The sequence below is a fragment of the Gregarina niphandrodes genome, assembly GCF_000223845.1.
Source record: "Gregarina niphandrodes unplaced genomic scaffold scaffold00032, whole genome shotgun sequence".
Classification (NCBI taxonomy): Eukaryota; Apicomplexa; class Conoidasida; order Eugregarinorida; family Gregarinidae; genus Gregarina; species Gregarina niphandrodes.
In genome coordinates this window covers 94335-111142 of record NW_011645801.1, presented here as the reverse complement: position 1 = coordinate 111142, position 16808 = coordinate 94335, and the positions used below count along the sequence as shown (strand labels likewise).

Below are 16808 nucleotides of genomic sequence, written 5' to 3'. Positions count from 1 at the left end.
TCGGGAGTGGATCCCGTCGGGAGTGGAGGATCCCGTCGGGAGTGGATCCCGTCGGGGGTGGATCCCGTCGGGAGTGGATCCCGTCGGGGGTGGATCCCGTCGGGGGTGGATCCCGTCGGGAGTGGAATCAAACACGGGGGTGGATCCCGACGGTGGTGGTGTTTAGTTTAGGAACCGCGGGTGTAGGTTACTCACCATTGGATTCTCTGTGTCTTCGAGGGGTAAAATAAAGAAGTGCTCATCTGCGCTGGGTCCCGGTGTGGCCATGAAGAGTTCAAAGTCGCTCGCGGTCCTCGCCATCGTAGCAAGCTGGCCGATCTCGTCGTCATCTGTTGGGGGACTAACCTGAGTTCCTGCAGGGACTTTGCGAGTCCCTCGGATTTCGGACAGGAACTCGCTCCGTTCGGGGCCTGGTCGCTTAGAATTAGTCAGCCGTCGGATGCCGGCACCTCCCCAGGCCAACGGCTTCTGTACCGCTTCCGGCTTCGGCTCCAATTCCTCTTCCGCCTCTTCGCTCCCAGCCGCCTGTTCGCTTTGCGTCTCCGCCCGGCCACTAGCTTCCGACGAACGGACTTCCGACGTCTCGACCCGGCGCGACCGCTCGCCGTCGGACCCTTTGCGATGGGAACGTTTGCCGTCAGACAGCTCTTCTGAAAGTTTGTCTCCAGACAAAAAGATGGAAGAAGCGGGGCCCGTGGAGTGTGCATCGCTAACTGTCCTCAACTCGGTGCTACTCCGTAGCTCGTCCGCGTCGGCCACCTCCTCCCTAGACACGGGTTCTTGAAAGACGTCTTCGGTCCCCGACGGGTGAGAGACTGCGTCATCCGCCGTGGCCGTCTCGCTACTCACGGGCTCTGTGACCACCTGGGAACGATTTACTTTGGACTTTATCAGGACTTGCGCATATGACCGCCTGACGGCTGGCCGAATCACTTCGGGCTTCACTCGAGGATTGCTTTCGTCAGTTTGTTCGCTCTGCTCTATGACGTGATGCTCTGTAACCAGAATGCGTTCCGCTTTCTCAACTCCCTTGTCTTCATTAGCCTCATCATCAGCAGCCGTATTCTTCTCAGACACATCTAACGGCAGGTTGCCAGATGTCTGCTCGCTCGACTCGGGCGCTCCTGATGGGAGCTCCTCAGCCGACCGTAGTCCGCTTGAAGGCAGTGACGAAAATTCGCTCGCCTGGCTCAGGACTGACAGCTGACTCTCAGTTGTCGGTCGACTGTCAGCTGCGGGCTCCTTCGTTGTTTGAAGTTCGTTAGATAGAGCGTTTGACGGCGATGCATGATTACGCCGTCGTGGCTTCTTCGGTTTCTTTTTTCGTTTGTGCAATTCGGATTCTGGTAGTCCGGGTATCATTCTGAGGTTAATTTTTTTTTGGATACCATGGGCGATTTGGCGGACCAACAGAAGAAGCATCCTTTGAATACGGAGTAAGGCAACATGCAACTGACGTGGGCGTGTTGGTAAAGGTGGGGGCATTGCTGCCGTCAGGGGCATTGCTGCCGTCAGGGGCATTGCTGCCGTCAGGGGCATTGCTGCCAGATTCGGGGGGTTCTTGCTAGAATGCGACTGATTTGGAAGCGACCTGGGGCGTTAGTAATGGCTACGGTTACGGCATTAGTAACGGGCTCCAGATTTGGGTCTGGATGAGTAGCGGTTACATGGCGCATTTTAGGTGGTGCTTCTGGTTGAGGAACCCGAGTGGTCAGCAGCAGAGTGGCTGGTCTGAGCAGCAGACTTTGGGTCACTCATTCAATTCGGTGGAGGACTTTTGGTGTTTAGTAAACAACATTACGAACCCATTTGATACGTCTAATGGATCAAACGCCAATATTGATTACTCGATTTTCCGGAAAGATGTGAAGCCAGACTATGACGGAGACGAGTTCAAGAATGGTGGTCGTATTATTCTGAAATTAAACGTTAAATCAAATACACCTGTCAAACTTTATGATGGATGGATCCACGTCTTACTAGCTCTCATCGGTGAGAGTTATGACGAAATTGGCTCTCAGTGTTGTGTCGGACTCCGACTTGTTATAAAAAGGAGTAATGTCAAATTCGAGATTTGGACCGTTGATAAGGAAACAACCAAAATAAAGACTCTTACTGAAGCATTCATCAAACTCATTACTCCTATTATCCAACTCAACAAACCACAAGCCGAATTCGAGTCATTTGATAAATCTGTTACCTTTAAGGTCGCCGTCGAAGACTCTAATTAGTGTGTGGTGATACCACACACACGATTTCTTTTAAGTGCAATAAGAAACTAAATGATGATAAAACGCAAAAGGTCCACCTGCGAACAACCCCCATTTGCAACACAGCCGGACAAACTTCGGTGATGCTTTAATGGGACAAACTTCGGTGCTGGTCCGTACACACGATTATCTGTTGAGCGCCACCGTCGGTCATCGCCAGTAATCCTCCACAATGCCCGCGAGATGAGTGCCCCCTTCGGTGTCGATGACGCGGGCAGCCTGTATAGAAGTTCTCCACCGGTGCAAATTGGGTCTCCAGAACATGTCTATCGGTGTGGCTTTCCTCGTTTTAGCTTCTGCCTCAGAAATGCTGACGACCTCGCCACGAACATGAGTACCACTATGGTGAGTATCAGTATGGTCAGTATCAGTACGGTGAGTATCAGTATGGTGAGTATCAGTATGGTCAGTGTCAGTATGCTTAGTATCGCTATGATGACGCTCCCGGTTTCGGCGTTCCCTTTTCCCAATTTCTGGACCGTCCATTTGACCCATCAGTGTCAAAATATGAGTCTCAAGACTTTTTTGTTTGCCGCCTGTTGTCTCTTTCCAGGACTCTCCGCCATGTGGATCTCTATCTTTCTTTTCCTTGGAGTATGAAAGAATGTTCTTTTGCTGTGCCACCTTCTGAGCCTCGGCTACGTCAGCATGCTCGGGTATCGAACCATGCCTGGCAGTCTGACGAATTAAGTTGTACGCTGCTAGCAACTCGTCTTCCGGAACTCTATTTGCTAAGTGACGTATCAAGGCAGCAATCTCTCCATCTCCGCGGACCCCTGTGTGAGACACATCATGGTCAGGTCCCAGCTTCTCTACCTGCCGCTGAGCCGCTGCTCTTAAGATGACAAAGTCCTCTGTACTTAAATACGTCTTGCCCAGATGAATACCTGGAGATTGTCGTTTAGTATCAGTATCAGAGAGCTGACTATCAGAGAGCTGACTATCAGAGAGCTGACTATCAGAGAGCTGACTATCAGAGAGCTGACTATCAGAGAGCTGACTATCAGAGCGCTGACCATCAGAGCGCTGACTATCAGAGAGCTGACTATCAGAGCGCCGACTGCTCGAAAGTGTTCTCAATTGTGATGCTTGTAGCCCAGGAATATTTCCAAGAGGATTACCGTCCTGGAGAGGGTCGAGATCTCGACGGCGTTCGGAAATGCGGTCATAGGCTGCATTGCCGTAATTGTACTCGAATGCCTCTCCCTGATTGGCGAGTAGTTGAGCGGGCACGGCAGCCCTGTTTATGGTTATAAGGAGTCTGTCGGCGACGGTATTCACCAGGAATTCCGATTGGAAGTCTCTTTTTGTTCTGACCCAGTGAATGTAGTCCTTGGGGTTGAAGAGTGCTCTAAAGATGCCGTACTCGGGGCTCTCTTTATATAGTTGAAGTTTGAAGCGAGCGTCGCGAGTGGAATTGTCATAAAATTCGTGGAACGTCGCTCGGAATATCATCATGGGATACATGGTCGAGATGAGCGGGTACCATGTGTCCGGGCTTTTGTTAATGTAAGCCTGGAGAGAGTCGTATAGTTCCTCTCCCGTGTTTCCCCAAGCCTTCTTCAAATCAAAGCTCGAGGGGGATTGCTCGGCCTTGGCGATCTTCATGTCGCACACACACAAACGATTCTCGAGGTCTGGGTAGCAAGCGGGGTCCTCACAAAAGTTTTCGGTGTACGCATCAAGGAACCCTACGCACTTGGGAAGGTTGTGCTTCCGAATCACGAGGTCGTCGGCGCCGCTGGACCGCTCTTTGCCATCTGGACCGAGTCCTTGCCGCGGTCCCCCCGGTCCCACCAGACCTCTATTTCTCGGAAGACCCCGAAAACCCGCGTCCCAAGCTTCATCCTGGCCGGGAAACCGTTCTCCCGGTAACTTGATGACCGACATTGGATCGAAGACAAACTCCGGAGGACACTCGATGATCGGACTGCCGTAGTCCTTCGGCTTACACGACTGGTCCGTGCCCATGCGGAAACTCTCCGGACACCTTTGTCTCGGCAGCCGCATCTCGTACTCTGTGCAGATCGGCATCATCAAACCCTCATGCACCCACGACAACCACAAACGGGATGCCACATCCACCTCGCGCGGCTTCGGACTCATTAACCGGATCCACGTATCTATCCCTAGGTCGTCCATGTCTAAATGCGTCCAGTGCAACTCCTTCCACATGTCCACGATCAACCGGTTCGTATACCTAGCCGCCGCCACATAGTCACTAGGGTCAGGCAATTCGTCTACCGGGCCGGGTCGCTCCATAGTGTAGTTGTCAAGCCGGACTCGCGCAGACGGGGGCTTCGCTTGTCCCGCCTGCTCTCTCGGCCGAGGCCGGAAGTAAACCCGGTCACCTCGCCCACCTGGGCCGTTGAACGCCTCGTAACCGCCGACCAGACTGTTTGTTAGGTTTACTCGCAAAACTTCCGGCCCGTTCTCCTTTGCTAGGCTCAGGGCGATAGTCAACTCGGTACGTAACTTCTGCTGTGTGTCGGGGTCCACGTACATGATCTGAGTCTCGACATCTATAGTGTCCGCTCCGTCCCCCTCCCGGGAGCCACCCTCACGGACGTCAACGTTCACTGTGGTCCCCCAATCTTCGCCGCCAATTCCGGTGTCGAGATCTCCATCAATGAGGTTGCGGTACACGGCCTTGAGGGACCGAATCATGCTCTGGGCAACTGTGTGGTTGAACTTAGACAACTTCGCATCCAGCTCCCGCTTGGCCACGTCCTCAATGATGTCGCGGTCGACCTCGTCGTCAATAGACCACAGCCCGACGCTCTCGCCTTCGTACTGCACCTCCGGCAGCCCGTCGCCATAGAGTCTCGCCTGGGTCTGCTTCAAAACGGAGTTGGGCAAAGACGACCCCGGGCGCCGGAGTTCGCCAGAAGCAAGGCGTCTCCGGCGGGCAGAAGACCTATCCCAGTGGTCGTCCTCGTCGTCATGGTCCCAGTTGTCAAACAGGCGGCGAGTGGACCCTGGTCGTTCTCCGATGGAGGGGTTAAGGAGCGGAGACATGGAGCCTAGGGGTCCGTTGGCGGATTCATCATCTTCGTCGAGGTAGCCTTTGGCCATTTGGCCGAGGGAGTGGGGTGCGTCTTTCTCTTCGGTTGGCCGTTTGGAAACCGTGGAGTTCCGGGTAGGTCGCCATCGCGCCTCATCCATCTCAGTCGTTGGTCGGTCCCGGCTTTGGCGCAGAGCTTGGACGGTTTGCTGGTAGAGCTCGACGAACTTGGAGCCCCCTGCCCAAATAATACCTGGCGGTCGCTCCATCCAATAGTAGTCGCGGATCGGCACGAGAGGGCGGACAAACGCACGTCCCCTAAAGGTGGAGCACACGGGTCTCCAGGGGTACTTTTGCGGGTGCACACACGTGTACTTCGGGTCGCCAAGTCCTGTTTGAAAAGTCACTATTGGCCAGTTGCCTCGAGCAACCCACTCTTCAAAAGGCACAGAATCCTTAGGACATTCGTAGTGACCAATTCGGAAATCATACACACTGCAAACCACCTCGGGAATCGCCAACCGGGTTCGGTTCCTTTCGTAGAAGACTTCCATCCAGGGACCCGCGAATCGCTGCTTGCTACCGTTGTGGTCTATGGGGGCGGTGGTGGGGAAATGGTTCGGGGCATTTGGACAATGCGGCGTGTCATTGATCCATTCCCCTTTATACTCGAATTTTCGCTCGCAAGTTCCTTCCTTCTCAGGGGTATCATGCGCAGTATAGTCTTTCGGACACTTTAAGACCATAGCAACATGTTCTGCGCCTATGCAAGCATAACCCTCCTTCTTCTCACCAGGCAAACACCCGATTTCCGCCGGACCTATTTGGCGCTTCTCACAACGGTCGTCCACCAGACGATACGGTGGGTCACAACTCAACTCGGGAGCTAGCCTTCCGTGGTTCTTACACATCTTGCTGTCCTTGTACCCAATCAGGTAACCGTGGACGCACTGCAGTACAGCCGGCACACGATGCAGAACTCGGCATCTCTTTACCTGATCGTCCCAAATCGCGTCCGCCGCAGCACAGCGACCTTTTAATGATTCCGTCCTATTTGGAATGGACGCACAATCCCAAAGCGATATTGGATGCGTGGCCTGAGGGCATTTCACAAGGGACTCTATACGAGAATTATATCGCTGGCAATAACGCTGAGTCAACTACCTAGAGGCAAATACGCTGTCTGATTGAATGTGGTAATTCCCGGACGTGTATGTATCGGTCTATTGTGATACTGGCCACAAATGGTCATGAGCAAGCACATTAATTTCGCCATAGCACACACGTGTGTTATCATTTGAAATGCGCCATTAGCGATCCTGATTCTTTTGAATTGACTAAAACACCCTACACGCGAAACGCTGGATGGATGATTTTAGGGGGGCGTAATTCGGGAAATAGAAAGGGAAGAATCTTTCTGTCAGTGCTGCTCTAGTCAGGAGCCGCGGAGAATGATGAAGAGAAGGCCTAGGAAAGGAAGTGCTGGATTGCCGCGAATTATTCGTATAAGAGGAAATCATTATTTTGGATCAACTACATGTGATAGTTCGTACAATGACTCTAACGCCATATTCACGGCGCGTTATACGGTCTTGAATTTTGTGCCTAAGAATCTATACGAACAACTAACAACGATAACCAATGCATATTTTCTATTCGTAATGATACTCCAATGTATTCGTCCCATTTCTGTAACCGAAGGTGTTCCGACGATTGCCGTGCCACTGGGGTTTGTTTTGGCGGTTAATGCTGTGAAGGACGCGATTGAGGATCTTAAGAGGCATCAGTCAGATCATATGGAGAACAAGCAGCTGTCGACGATAATCAAGACAAGACTGGCGGACGATTCAAAACTTCCAAAACGAAAGCGAGGATCTGGTCGGGCAGCTGCGGGGGATACTACCATGGGTGAGCGGTGGATGGGTGAGAGCACAATGGGGGAGCGGACAGCGGAAAATATGTCGGGATTCCGTCAGTTGGAGCTCGTATTGAGAGAGAGCGCGCCGCAGGAGCAAAAGGTCTGTGGAGAGGAAAAGAACACAAGACGTAAGAACCAAGGTTTGCTATGGTCTCACGCAATGAATGAACCTCCTCTGGACACGACCCTGTGGCGAGGAAGCCTGAATGGTGGGACCGGGCTTAATACCGGAAGCGCTGGGACAGTTCCGGAAGGAGTGGACATGGCGGAGGCTTTTCCGTATGTAGCTGGGCCATTGGCAGGTACTGGACCTTTGACTGGCGCCCATGCCGGGATCCTACATCCGGGATCGGGATTCAGAGATGCGAGTACACCGCCTTCAGCGCTGCCCACGACGCCACTTACTACTTCCAATCATGTTACGACGTCCAACCAGGCCGTGCTACAAGACTGGAAAGGCAAGCTGTATTCGGTCCAATGGAGGAACATCCAAGTCGGTGACCTGGTGGTGGTCTTCCAGGGTGATGTTTCGCCTGTAGATGGACTCATAGTCGCAAGCAGCGACAAACGAGAGACGGTCTTCATCGAAACTTCCAGCTTAGACGGAGAGACCACCCTGAAGATCAAAAAACCAGTGCTGGTCCTGAATCGACTTGTGCAGGCAGATGGGCGGCGGGCTACCGCAGGCTACGACCTTCTTTCTGCCGGGCATGGGTCAGGAGCGGGCTACGCATCTGAAACAGGAAGCTTGGCACAAGAAAGTTTGGCACAAGAAAGTTTGGCGCAAGGAAGCTTGGCGCAAGGAAGCTTGGCACAAGGAAGCGTGTTGCGTGGGGGGGCGGAGGAGAACATCGAAGGGGTGTTCCTGAGATGTGCGTCATTGTCGTTGTCGGTTGAAGTCGGTGCTCCCTCTCCGGCGTTGAACGAGTTTAGTGCTACATGTCATCTGGGTCGTGGCATATTTGATCTGGCCAGATGGGAGAGTGTTTGTGGTCGAACGGATGTGCACACGGTGATGGCATCTCCTGAGAACTTATTGTTGAGAGGCTGTCGTGTGTGCCACACGAATTGGGTAGTTATATTAGTTGCGTACGTGGGTTCGGAGACGAAGATACGGTTGAACTCAGTAGCAACAAAAAAGAAGACATCTAAGCTAGAGAAGAAAACACACAGACTAGTATTGCTCATGTTCGGTGCAATGGTTACCCTTTGCGTCATTGCTAGCGGACTCACTGTGTGGATGAAGAACTCCCCGACATATGCTCCCTATCGCTACACTGGTTTCCAAATCAATAGTCGCCCAGGACATGAGAGGAAGAGGGAGATCGTACTGTCATACATTATCTCATTCTTCACATGGATGCTCCTTCTAACGAATTTGGTACCGATTTCATTAGTCGTATCGATGGGTCTGATTAAGGCTTTTCAGGCCTGGCATATGACTAAGGACATTAATATGACCAGCGAAGATCCTCATGGCAGCTGCGTGGTTCGAACCAGCGACCTTAACGAGGAACTGGGACAAGTGCAGTATGTCATGACGGATAAAACAGGCACCTTAACCGCAAATAACATGGAATTCAGAAAGTGCGCCATAAACCAAACTGTTTACGGCGAGGGACTCACTGAGATGCGAAAGAGAATACTGCAACAAAAGGGCTTGCTGCCCACAAGAGCTTCTGCTTGCCCGCCGACCGATATGAGTGCTACTGGTATGAGCGGGCCTGGCGTTCTTGGAATGACTCGAACAGTTGGCACTCACACTGGCGGCGGTGGAGCAATGAAACCCGTGGGAACGGCATGCGGGATGTTGCCTCCGTCAGCTGGCATGCCGGCGGATCCTCTCATGGCGAGGACTCACAGCCCGAATGGCATGTCTTTGAACCCTAACACCACGTTGTTAAAAGCACTCGATTTAAACCCGTTCAATTTAAATCCCGTCAACTCAATCCAGTCCACCGCGAATGGTTACTTGCCCACTGGAACTTACATTCCGGGGGAGTTTCGGGATCCTGCAAACGTGGCCCATTGCAACTGCTTCAGTCCAGCGCTGGAAGGACTGCTAACTCGGACTGCAAAAGGCTTGTCCCCGGAGATGAGGGAGTCAAGACGTGAAGCGGTCATGTTTTTTCTCAACCTCGCTGTGAACCACAGCGCACTTGTCGACGAGAATGACAGCTCTGTCTACATCGCTTCCTCTCCAGACGAGGAGGCGCTGATCTACGGGGCCTCCCGGTTCGGAATCAGCTTCGATGGACGGATGGCCGACGGCTTGCATGTGTCCTTCAACAATCGCAAGCACAAAGTCTACATTGAACACTTTTACCCCTTCGACTCTGTGCGCAGGAGAAGCACCATCATCGTTACCCTGGACTTCGAAGTCTTCCTGGAAGGCAAAAGGAGGCTGCCCCGGACGAGCCGGGCCTCCAGTCGGTCCCCAGAAAACCTCGACAAGTCCTCTTTTCAGTCAACGTCACAGAAGGCAGCGCAAGGGCTGGAAGCCGCAGAGGAGACAACGCGCAATGTAGCGCACGGTGTAGCACCCGGTGCAAGACATGGCCAAGTTAATGCTAGCGTCGGAACAGAATCTTTGTACTGTTCCATACCATGTAACGTTCCTGACCGGACTGGCGGCGCCCCCTTGAGTGGGCCCAACGTCAGTGTGGAGGCTGGCGCGGCAAATAGCAGTGTCCGTGTTGACCTTGATGGCGAGCTCAATAGCATTCTCTGTGAGCCTGACAACGCTCCGGATGAGCCTGACAACGCTCCGGATGAGCCTGACAACGCTCCGGATGGTGTTAAAGAGTTACCGTATGGTGTAACGATTTCATCTGACCCAGCCTGTTTGAGTAACCCGCCTTTGGAAGCTAGTTCGGTGGATGACGGAAGCCGGGTGCAGGATGGAAGCAGTCGTGGGGATGAGAGTGATGGGCGGCAGGAAGCTCCCGGGGATGGTCGTTCGGAGCGTGCTGGTCGTCACCGCGGTAGTAATGGCCGTTCGGAACGTGGTAGCAGCAAGAGCCCGACCCCTTGGAAATGGGAAGGTCGAGGTCGTCGCAGGTATGTATTTGTAAAGGGTGCCGATTCTAGTGTGTTCCCCTTGTGCAGGAAGGTGGCGACGGAGGTCGAAAATGTATTGTCGGAATTCGCCGAAGACTGTTTGCGAACTTTGGTGCTGGCTTACAAGGAGATAAATGAAGACACCTACCAGCAATGGAAACGTGGGTTGTTAGCGGCACAAAAAACGAACGATGATGCGGCTGTGTTGAATACATCATTATATCTTGAGCAGGACCTGGAGTACCAGGGAATCACAGGAATTGAGGACCTTCTGGCAGATGAGGTTCCGGAAACCGTGGAAAGTCTATTGAAGGCAGGCATCAAGATTTGGATGCTAACTGGCGACAAGTTCGAAACAGCCTTTAACATAGGATTGGGTACGAATTTGATTCGACAGAATAGTAAGCATTTAGTTCTGACTGAGCAAAGGCTGATGGGTAGAACGAATGAAGAGATCTATCAGGCATTCAATATGCTTCAACAAATACTCCGAAGCAGAGACGAACCGAACAGCGATATGGTCCGTAGTGGCGAACTCGATCCGTCCATGGCCAAGTGCCGCGTCACGTGTGACATGGGTCATAAGTCTAGGAGAACATCTGAGAAACGGCTCCCTGAACGCAGGCTGAGTGACAGCAATAACCTGCCGGGCAGCTCACCTTCGAGTGATCAAGCCAGAGTGGACCAGACAAAGGTTGACCAGACAAAGGTTCGGCGTCATCTCTCTGATGAACCTTTGCGCGAGCGACACGGACATACCAGCCATGTCGAGAGCCGTCAGCTTTCCAAACCTCGACATGGCTTTCAAAATACCTCGGCACTTGCTTCGCGACAGACCCTTGGAGATGTCTGTTCTGAAGTTTACTTCACAGACCACACCTCCTTAGGGAATAGATCCAGAGAAACCGCAGGAAACATCTCTGGGGAAACATCGATACAGCATCAAGTCTGCAACCGACGGACATCGATCAGAGAGGTTAGTCGGTCTATGTCGGACCTGCAAAGTCCTAGACATGAAAGGTATCAAGAAAATTCTAAGGCGGAAAAAGAACTAGATGATTTGCGCGAAGCAGAGTTGCGGGAAACAAACGGTTTACAGGTGAGAGTAGAGATAGCGGAGGATCGTGGACGTGTACCTCGCAGGTGGGTGGATGGCCTGATGAGCGATGAAGACGGTACAGTCAGAGAAGATGAGATCGGAGGCAAATCGTTCAGCCAAGAAGAGTTGGCCTCTAAGCTCACGGGAAATCCGGTGCATCATGCTGACTTGTTTGTTAACCCGAGCGACGAGTCTGCGACTACCAGTCAACATCAAACCATAATTTGGGACGGCGTTATCCTTCGGCGATGTTTTGAAGACGCTAGACTTCGACCATTTATTTACTCCTTATCTTCGCTATGCCATTCTGCCATCTTCTGCAGGACATCCCCTCAAGATAAAGGCGACGTGGTAAGACTCTGCCGGGAGTTTGAACCCAAGGCCACTTGCTTGGCTGTAGGAGACGGCGCCAACGACTGCAACATGCTTATGGCTGCAAACGTAGGTGTCGGAATTAAGGGGCGCGAGGGAATGCAAGCCTTTAATGTAAGCCCCGATGTAACCTGAAGACGTTTGTTCCATTGCCTTTGTTCCATTGTGGCACACGTGTGTACAAAATTGCGTGTAACACAGGTGTGTATTAATGACGTGTGTGCGTACCGATATAATTGTATTGTAGTCGTCGGATTATGGAATGACAGAGTTTAAACATTTGAAGACCTTACTGCTGGTTCATGGGCGGTGGAACTATCGTCGTTTAACGAAAATGGTGCTGCACACATTTTACAAGAACTTTGTTTTTTGTATGCCTACCTACTACTATGCTGCCTTCTCGTTGTTCAGTGGCCAGAAGACGTTTCCTGAGTCTACGTATCAGCTGTTCAATGTGGCGCTGACGCAGTTGCCCGTAATTTGTTACGGGATCTGGGACCAGGACGTATCTCGAGAACTGAGCATGACATTCCCTCAGCTGTACAAGACCGGGATTGAAGATGCGTTCATGCGATGGCGGTCGATCTTGGCTTGGTTCTTGACGGGGATATGGCATAGTGTTTGTGTCTTCTTTATTCCGGTTATTTCATTTAGCGGTCTAAATATCACAGACATCACGACTTACATGCCGAATGATTTCTTTACTGTATCGACAGTGATGTTCCTGCAAGTGATGCTGGTAGTGAATGGCAAGCTGTTGCTGGAGACGATGTGTCCGAACTACCTGACATTTGTAAGCATTGGAGTGTCCTTTCTGTTTCTAGCGCTACAGCTTTACTGCCTATCTATGTGGCCTGAATATGCACCGGCATCGCTAGGTCTTGTTGAGAAGTTGTTACGAACGCCAATGGCGTACCTGGTTTCTTTTGTGTGTTTAGTCGTAGCACTTTCGGTTGACATTGTGATTGCTGTGTTCGATCGAACATTTAAACCGGAGCTGCATCATTTAATGCAGTTCTTGATGAGGTTCGAGCAGGAACAAAGGTCAGCAAGGAAGGTCCTGATAGTCGAAGCCGTAAAACAGGGCGGACCACAATTACTTAAAGTAATGGGATATGACCATGACGCTACCATGTTCGGTGAAATACAGGATACTGCCCCAGCTCTCTCGCCGTACTCTCACAAAAACTCCGCGGGCCACGTACGAGGAACGCCCTCCGGCAACGACCCCGCTCACGGAACCGCTCCCGCACCCGGCCCGATCAAAACGGGGTACGAAAGCTCCATTCGATCTCGAAAACGACAACATATACCAGACGCTGTAGACCTCCAACAAGACGAAGAGATTTCGGTCGCTCTTCAATTACACGAGAAAGAAAAAGCCAAAGGCAACACCACCGCTGTCCTCCTTGAAGTACTGCAACTCAAACCGCTTATGGAACAGATTGTTGGCGGCTTCGCTTTCTCAAACTCCGACGCAGCCGTTCAACCACTAGCGTTCGGCCACAGTGACAACGACGAGTCCCCTATCTCCTCCGAAGAGTAGGCCCCACTACCTTCAACCCCCCCCCTCCTCCCCCCACCACTACCGAAACACATTTCCCAATTTTTCCACATGCCAATCCTGCAGGTCCGAATATGACTACGAAACCTCACAAGCTATTTCTCCCGCCAGCTTAGACTCCTCGGCCAGATACCATGAGGTGGAGCCGCACAGAGTTGAAGAACCGTTCGACCTTGCGCCATCGTCCCGCAACTCGCAATCCGACGATCCGCCTCCCGAACGGGCAACGCCGTCCCACGAAAAAATACAGTACCCACATCGACTCTCGAGCAACAGAACGGGCGATCCCGGTGAGAAGGGAGACTAGACATACAAACATCATGGCGACATTATACATGACGACCACTACACAATGGCGACTGTACCATGACCATTACTTGGATGACTATTGTGTGATGACGAGTTATCGACTAAGTGATGGGGTTGTCGGCTAGGTGGAATTATCCACCACTTGAAGGAGTTATCGGCTCAGTAGTTCTGTCAATTTGGTCAAGTCTTGAGGAGCGCACTGAGGCATACCCAGGTCCTGATGTGGATTAATGTTGCAGGCGAGCGTGACGTTAAAGATTAACTGCGGAGGTTTGTGCATGGGCTTCTCGCAATACGTATTCCTCAGCTGGAAGCCGTCGGGGCACTCGAATCGGACAGTACTAGTTCTGATGCATTGTTCCAGTTCTGCGTGGTAATGGCCGTCAGCCGGGCATTCGATGGTCGGTTTCTTGTAGGCCTTTTTAGAGCAGTTGCAGATGCCGAAGAGGTTTCTGATCGAGTAGCCTTCGGCCTCGTTACATGTGAGTTCGGCAGCCTGGAAGTCTAGATCAATACACTCCTCCCCTACAACGGTTTTGGAACAGTGTTGGACGGGTTTGCTATACTCTTTATGCTGGCATTCTCTGTGCTCCTTCTCGCTCACCTGCTGGTAGCCCGGGGGACATCGCAGCTCGCTTGGCTTGGACATCACCTTCAAACATGGGTCGGAGGTAGACCGCAGGTTAAGCTTGTTAAATCCGCTACAATCCGCGGCCAAGCTAAGCGTTAAGCACTCTCCGTTGTCCAGAACTGCCGTCGGATCCGCGCAGGATTCCACCAACGACTGCGTTGAAGTGATCACACACACGCCCAAACCCTGGGGCCCATACTCCAGAGTGCCCATTGGGCAGTACAGGTTCTTTGCCACAGACATCTCTCGAACGCATCCATTCACCCCGCGAGAAGTAGGCACGAACCCAACAGGGCACCGAATCTCGCAAGGAGCTGTAAGAGTGCTCTCGCACGTGTCGTCCACCATCACCATTCCATCGGGGCAAATCAACCGCGCCTTCACTGCCTGCTTGCATTCATTGTCTGCCAGGAAAAACCCAGACGGACATTGAAATTTAGGGCTCTGCCGATACACTCGGACACATCGCCCATTTTGATAAGAATATTCCGGAGCGCACTCAATGGCCTTAGGGTACTCCTTGACCAAATCTAATGCCTGTGCCACTAAAATTAGCACATAGCAATTTCCGCAAACAACCATGCACACGTGTGTGCTGCGCTGCCTAAAACTGCATTATTCATAAGGTAGGGATTTCCTCCCTCGTCCAAGATAGGGATTCCCTGCCCGAGCCCCCTGTCTTGATATTATCAGTCGGTGGCTCAGGTTAGGGCACTGTGGACTGCCAGGGTCACGAGAGACACAATTTGCGCGGCCAGGACGCTTACAATGATGTAGGGCCATCTTAGCGTATTTGCATGGTTGCATATCTCAGTAACGAAAGTACTCAGAGTTGTTAGACATCCACAAAATCCGCCTGTCACGGCGCTGAGCCAGGTAGACCTCAATGCCCAGGAAGCGTGGTCAAGACCTCCAAGGGGTTTTGTGCTTCCTTCTGGCAAACCGCTTTTAGCCACGAATGCAACGGAATATATCAGTGTGCCAGCGACGTTGGCCGCGAAGGTTCCCCAGGGTAGCTTGCCTGGCTTGTTGAGCAGTGTGCTTAAGCCGAGTCTGCTGAATGTTCCCAATATTCCGAGTGGAATGGCAGCCATGTATTGGGCCGGAGAGCAGAGCATGCAAATGAGTAAGGGGGCAAGTATCTCCACGGTACAAATGGCCCAAAAGGCCCATTGGGGTAACCGTGGTAAGAGGTTGACTGGGTACTCATCATCAAAGTGGTCAGGTGCCGAAGGTTTCTCGCGGTATTCTTTATCGTGAATCTCAGCACCGCCACGGCTTTCCGGAAGAGTACGCCATCTTTTGTTGTGCGGTGCACGCGAGGTCACCAGCTCAGACCCTGGAGCTGGTTCGTATGGGAGTGATTTTGGATGGTCGACTACGACCACCGGATGGTTGGTGCAAGATACCGAATAAGCGGACCGAGCCTGGGCAACGGGGTTGGAAGCTGGAGAATCGGGTAGACAATGAGAACTAGCAGGCGCCGGTGAAGACGGTGCCCTTAGTCTCATGATGCCTTGGACGGAGGTGCTGGTTACCAGGTTGTGTCCTGTGCTGTATTCGGGATGGGAAGAAATGACCAGAAACTCCTTATCCAGAAACTCCTTATCCAACATCTTATTTCCTTCCGGTTCGTATTGACTACCAAGGTGACTACCATGTTGCTCAGTGGTCGCCAGAACATCTAGATCATCTAAATACCCACTCAGTAACCTCTCTTCACTTTGCCTGAGTCTCTCTTCAACATGCGCTAGCCTTTCACGTTCTTGCTCTCGTCGCAATCTTTCTCTTATGTTCCGGACCTGCAGGAACTCCTGATATCTTGTTGATCGAAATGCGTATCGACCGGCAACGTAAGCACCGATCCCGATCCAAATGGAGAAAACCGTATCTGACACCGCAGCGTACAAACTACTCCTGCCAGATGTTTGATCTTCGAACCAGCGAGAGGCTATGCTTATCTGCCAACCTGAGAACGTGGTCAGACTACCACAGAATCCAGTGGTGACGCATACATAGGCCTCCGGATGCCTATCAAAAGACAAGACCCATAACCCCTATGAACAGAACCCAGTGACACACATTCTTACAAGCTATCCAAATGGTCTTTGTACGTTACTACCAACCCCATCACAAAGCAACCCAATCCATTCGGCCAGAACAACGTTGGTTCCTGGGTCACCAGCCGCAAGTAACATCCCAATACCGTAAATCCAACCAGGCCCACTACACAATCATGTTTCATAAAAAATCTCTACGGCCCACTTCACGGTTAGATTATCAAGCCCCCGCCAGACAACAATACACTTCTGGCTCTCATCACATATCTTCAAGCGAGTGGCCTCCCTCACGGCGAGAATTTCTCTTCCTCGTCATCAAGGCCGCACTCCTCAGGACCACAATATTCTTTTTCCCTTGTTCTATCTCGGTCGCCGCCGGCACAGACCGGGTTGCAGCAGGCGCTTCGGCCTCAGGTGACTCCAGCTTCAGCGCCTGCACCTTTAGCCACTCTGCTTTGATCGATTCCGCCTTCGTCGATTCCGCCTTCTTCGATTCCGCCTTCTTCGATTCCGCCTTCGTC

The 16808-nt window shown here is 52.1% G+C and overlaps 5 protein-coding genes across 5 annotated transcripts; 2 read left to right on the top strand and 3 right to left on the bottom strand.

Moving 5' to 3' along the window:
- Positions 1-162: 162 nt before the first annotated feature.
- GNI_129200 (hypothetical protein) lies at positions 163-1422 on the bottom strand (the record flags this gene model as incomplete). The annotated part of the gene is made up of 1 exon (XM_011133803.1): positions 163-1422. One exon carries the CDS (start codon positions 1420-1422, stop codon positions 163-165), a length of 1260 nt encoding a protein of 419 aa, XP_011132105.1.
- Positions 1423-1667: 245 nt separating this feature from the next.
- On the top strand, positions 1668-2231 carry GNI_129190 (putative eukaryotic translation initiation factor 4E; the record flags this gene model as incomplete). Its single annotated transcript, XM_011133802.1, has 1 exon — positions 1668-2231. One exon carries the CDS (start codon positions 1668-1670, stop codon positions 2229-2231), a length of 564 nt encoding a protein of 187 aa, XP_011132104.1.
- A 189-nt stretch (positions 2232-2420) lies between these two features.
- Positions 2421-6185, bottom strand: GNI_129180 (hypothetical protein; the record flags this gene model as incomplete). The annotated part of the gene is made up of 1 exon (XM_011133801.1): positions 2421-6185. One exon carries the CDS (start codon positions 6183-6185, stop codon positions 2421-2423), a length of 3765 nt encoding a protein of 1254 aa, XP_011132103.1.
- Positions 6186-6728: 543 nt separating this feature from the next.
- On the top strand, positions 6729-13594 carry GNI_129170 (putative ATPase; the record flags this gene model as incomplete). Its single annotated transcript, XM_011133800.1, has 3 exons — positions 6729-11837; positions 11971-13265; positions 13354-13594. The coding sequence occupies 3 exons, from the start codon at positions 6729-6731 to the stop codon at positions 13592-13594; spliced, it is 6645 nt and encodes a 2214-aa protein (XP_011132102.1).
- Positions 13595-13747: 153 nt separating this feature from the next.
- GNI_129160 (putative oocyst wall protein) lies at positions 13748-15034 on the bottom strand (the record flags this gene model as incomplete). The annotated part of the gene is made up of 2 exons (XM_011133799.1): positions 13748-14772; positions 14995-15034. The coding sequence occupies 2 exons, from the start codon at positions 15032-15034 to the stop codon at positions 13748-13750; spliced, it is 1065 nt and encodes a 354-aa protein (XP_011132101.1).
- Between the last annotated feature and the right edge of the window lie 1774 nt (positions 15035-16808).